A 4,325-nucleotide genomic window follows, 5' to 3' on the forward strand; every position below is an offset into this window, starting at 1 on the left:
CAAGGTAGCAACAGTCTCTGTCTGCCCTGCAGGTGGAAGGGGCATTTGTCCAGGGCCTTGGCCTCTTCACCCTGGAGGAGCTGCAGTATTCCCCCGAGGGAAGCCTGTACACCCGCGGCCCCAGCACCTACAAGATCCCTGCATTTGGCAGCATCCCCATTGAGTTCAGAGTGTCCCTGCTCCGTGACTCCCCCAACAAGAAGGCCATCTATGCATCCAAGGTACTATTGCCCTGTGTTTGTGCTGCCTTCTGGTCTGCACGGTGGGAGGCCATGGGTGATGACTGATGAGGGGCTCCAGCCACTTTCCACGTGGAGCTGCAGGGGGCTTATCTGGAAGGGAGAAGAGGGCTTGATACTAGCCTTGGTGAGGGCAGTGGAGGGGTGGGCAGTCCTACCTGAGAACCAGGGAACTGGGTTGAGTATGACCCCACCTCCATGTCGTCAAAGCCAGCTCCTTTGTGTGCACTCAGAGGGATTCTTTAATCTAATCGTTTAGGTCAAATCGTGACCTACACCCATGTCTCAGGTGTGCATCCCTGGTGCTTGGTCCTAGAGATGACCTCACGGATACAGCACCCCTGTGGTCCAGTGAGAAGCAGTATGTTCCCTGCAGATGGGGCAACACCTCCATGAACACCCCTTCACCTCCTTCAGTGGATGCCACCTGACCTTAAGCCTTGATCGGCATGCCTGAAGACTTATAACCATCCTCTATTTCCTCCCTGTCCCCAATAAGTATGGAAAAATGATTGAAAATCAATTAAACTGATTGATATAGTCCTAGGTCCAAGAAGAAAGACAGAAAATCACTTGTAACCAATGAAACACACCGCTTTGCTCATCTCATGGTTTACTTTTCTGTGGGTGGGTCTGGGCCACTTTGTGGTCCTTGCCATTGGCTCTCCCACTTTAGCATGCATCAGAACCATTGGGAGCTCATGGCAAAAATGTAGTTCTGTAGGGCCCACCTTGGAAATCTTGATCCCAGGTCCAGGATAGCATCCTGGAACATGCATTTCTAACAAGCTCTCCTAGTGATTCTGATACAGGTAGTCTCTGATCTATGCTTTGGAGGATAAAACAGCCTCTGCTAGAAAATGTTTTAATTCCTGTTTGTCATAAGGCCTATATTCCAGCAGATGCTGTAAGTATAATATGGCACCTGTAAATGTTGGTGTCAGAATTGCAGGTAGATTGTTCCCATAGCCTGATAATGAAAGAAATGGTTAAAATTCATGTCAGGTTTTTTTTGTCTATAAAATGTAATTATTTAATGTAACTTTTAATGGTACATTATATTTGCATGGTGTCATCAGAGAAAATCACATAGCAAGAGTTAACAGAAATATGCCAAGAAGGCTGAGTCATTTACTAGATGGGTTGTTCTGAGCCCCTGATTGATTTTCACTGCTCTTCCTGCCTTGCTTGGTGTGGCCCCTTAGTGCTGGCTGGGGTTCCCAGGCAACACCAGCACTCCTGGTGTGGAGCCTGGGGCCACTTCGCCTGATTTTCTGTCCTATGCTCTGTCCACTCAGGCTATTGGGGAGCCACCCCTCTTCCTGGCCTCCTCCATCTTCTTTGCCATCAAGGATGCCATCCGTGCAGCTCGAGCTCAGCACTCTGATAATAATATCAAGGAGCTCTTCCGTCTAGACAGTCCTGCCACCCCGGAGAAGATCCGCAACGCCTGTGTGGACAAGTTCACCACCCTGGTATGATGCCTCTCAAGTGCCCACTCAGTCCCGGGGAGGCTGGGGCAGAGGTCTGTGACTTGCAGGGGGTGCTCTGCAGAGAGGAGGGGGAGATGTCAGGCTCTCTCTCAACTGGGCAGCCCTGGGTCAATGCCGCCCTTCACTATGCGATTAAGGCACCCCCTTGAACTTGCAGGAAAATAACAAGAAACCCCTGAAAGCTTGTAGCTGGGCCTCGTTAAAGGAAGGAGGGCTGTTTGATGCACAGCCATGACCCACAGATTCCATTATTTTCCGTGAAGATGAGGGTGATGGGTAAAACTCCAGAAGAGCCTAATCTTTAGTGTCCAACACAAGCATTTTTGAGACCCTTCTTTCTTAAAGACACCGTGTGAGGTTCTCTGGAGAGGAAGAGAAAAAGAGGAATTTATTCATTCATCAGATGGCCCTCATTTGTTCTGTGATTACCATGTGCCGTACTGATACTGGGGACTCATAGGTGCCCTTGAAAACTTTGCAGCCTTTTAGGAAACCAGATGATTGTATTGTATTGATTGGTTACTAGCATGGAGGTGTGTGTAGCAGAATGTAACAGGAGTTCCATGGTTGTTGGAATCATTCTGGGAACATGTGGGATACCTGTAGTGGACAATGCCTGGTAAAAGAAGACCATACCAGGACAGTTTCTTCCACCGCTGGAATCTCAGAACCAGCCCAGCGTCTGAGTTATGCTGAAGTGGGCACTGCACAGATAGGACTCTCCAATTGCCTTTGCACAGCAGCCTTTGTTGAGTTAGCAGAACCGGGTTCTTCCTGATACCCAAGTTGGATTTCCTTCTAAGTATTTGATAGGCCTTCCAGGTTTAGAGGTGAAGTGTGTAGTCATGCACCCAAAGTGTTCCAGTGATGGGGAGGGTACAGGAGAGCCCTCGGGGTAGGCAAGTCTGCCATCCTGGACCTCAGCACTGAGGAGGAGGAGGCAGATGGGTCTCCAGTCAGGCCACCCTGCAGGTCTGCCAAGAGCTTCAGCTGTGGAGTAAAGACCACACAGACCAGGTGTGGAGCTCCCAGGCATATGCAGCAGCCTCGTCACAGCCCAGAACTTTCCCACATGGCCCCGATGCTGATAGTTCCTCAAACCCTATTCTCTGAGAGGAGAAGTGCTGCTTGGCTTCAATAAGCTTGCACAGGTTGCAAAGTTAGCTCTTTATAGACAATCTGATACAGAAATCAATGATCTAATGAGCTGCTCCAAGGTGCCAGACCTAAAGCAAAGATTCTATCCCAGGCCCCTCTGCTGTGTTTCAACACACCAGTGATTTAAAATCCCTTCAATGGATTTACCTGAGCAGCTGAATCTATGAACCAATCATGCTTTTGAAGAACTGCGAGTGTCACGAGGAAAAGGACCACTTCTGTATTTGTTCAACCCTGTATCTCCAGAGCCTACCAGAGTGCCTGCCACATGGAAAGTGCTCCATAAAAATAAATGGTTGACTAGCAAATTAAGGGGCCCTGCTCTGGGGACATTCCCAACAGTTGGGACGGCAGAGTGGTCTTTGGTCTTGCAATGGTGTTTGGCATCGGTGGGAGGTAGCATGTGGGCGAGAGGGCAGGAGGGGACACTGTGTCCTGTGCTGTGGAAAGAAAGACCTTGGCAGTGAGTTTTCTATTGTTCTTTCCTAGTGTGTCACTGGCGTACCAGAAAACTGTAAAGCCTGGTCTCTGAGGGTCTGAAGAAAAAGCCCACAGCAGAGTCTGCTTATGCTACACTGGGGCTTCCATGGAGCATGGAGCATAACGCTGCAGAAGATGAATCTATAAAAGTCATAGGATGGCAGTGCTGTGATTCATCAGGATGGTGTTTGGAAGAACACTGAAGGCATCGGAAGATTTTGATCAAAAATATGATTTGCAAATATAGTGATAAGCCAAATCAGAACTGTTAGCCCAAGTGGCTAATATGCAATTAAGGTCATTACGTGTCTGTTTTAATCATGTATTTGAAGTAGGTTTAGGAAGTATTTATGCTATATCTTAAGTCACCGGGAAGCCTGTATAACCTCAAGTTCTGACAGTGTCTGTGCTTCAAAGAGGATTCCCACAAACCTTCAGAAGCTTAAACCAAAGTTACTCTAAATCTGTGTGCTTTTCCTCAAAAGCTTTTCCTATAAACCAATGTACGCCATATGACAACCTCAGATGCATACTTACTTTGAAGTGGGGCAGTGGGGTGAGATTCAAACCCCTACTCACCTTTGGGACATAGGAATAGAATATAGTATGAAATAAATTCAAGGTTAATTGGATCCAGTCTTGTTAAGCTGAATAAAGTAAGATTATTCTGTAACACCAAAAGCCAACCAGCCCAATTATTGAGCGCCTACAATGTGCTAGGTTTCTTCCTCCTCCCCCTTGTGCATTTCAAAAAAAGATCAGGTTAAAAAATCTTAATTTGAACCCAGAGTAATTTCCATCTAGACATGATGCTCCCAAAATCAAGGTCAGCCAGAGGAAAAACAGTCAAGGAGTCATGTTCTCATCCAGCTGTGTCTCTAACTGTTTGTGTGATCTTGGACTCTCACTGCCCTTTTTCTGTGCTTCATTTTACTGCAAAATGAAAGGATTCGAC

At 47.4% G+C, this 4,325-nt stretch overlaps 1 protein-coding gene across 1 annotated transcript in view; it reads left to right on the top strand.

Annotated features, from left to right (window-relative positions):
• LOC124239681 (xanthine dehydrogenase/oxidase-like) overlaps positions 1-4,051 on the top strand; it is a 14,854-nt gene extending 10,803 nt beyond the window's left edge. The window contains exons 11-13 of the mRNA XM_046661842.1: positions 9-221; positions 1,538-1,714; positions 3,380-4,051. Of these exons, the coding sequence (XP_046517798.1) occupies positions 9-221; positions 1,538-1,714; positions 3,380-3,430 (441 nt within the window). The 3' untranslated portion in view covers positions 3,431-4,051. The remainder of the gene's footprint in view (positions 1-8; positions 222-1,537; positions 1,715-3,379) is intronic.
• Positions 4,052-4,325: the final 274 nt, after the last annotated feature.

The sequence above is a fragment of the Equus quagga genome, chromosome 5 (assembly GCF_021613505.1).
Source record: "Equus quagga isolate Etosha38 chromosome 5, UCLA_HA_Equagga_1.0, whole genome shotgun sequence".
NCBI lineage: Eukaryota > Metazoa > Chordata > Mammalia > Perissodactyla > Equidae > Equus > Equus quagga.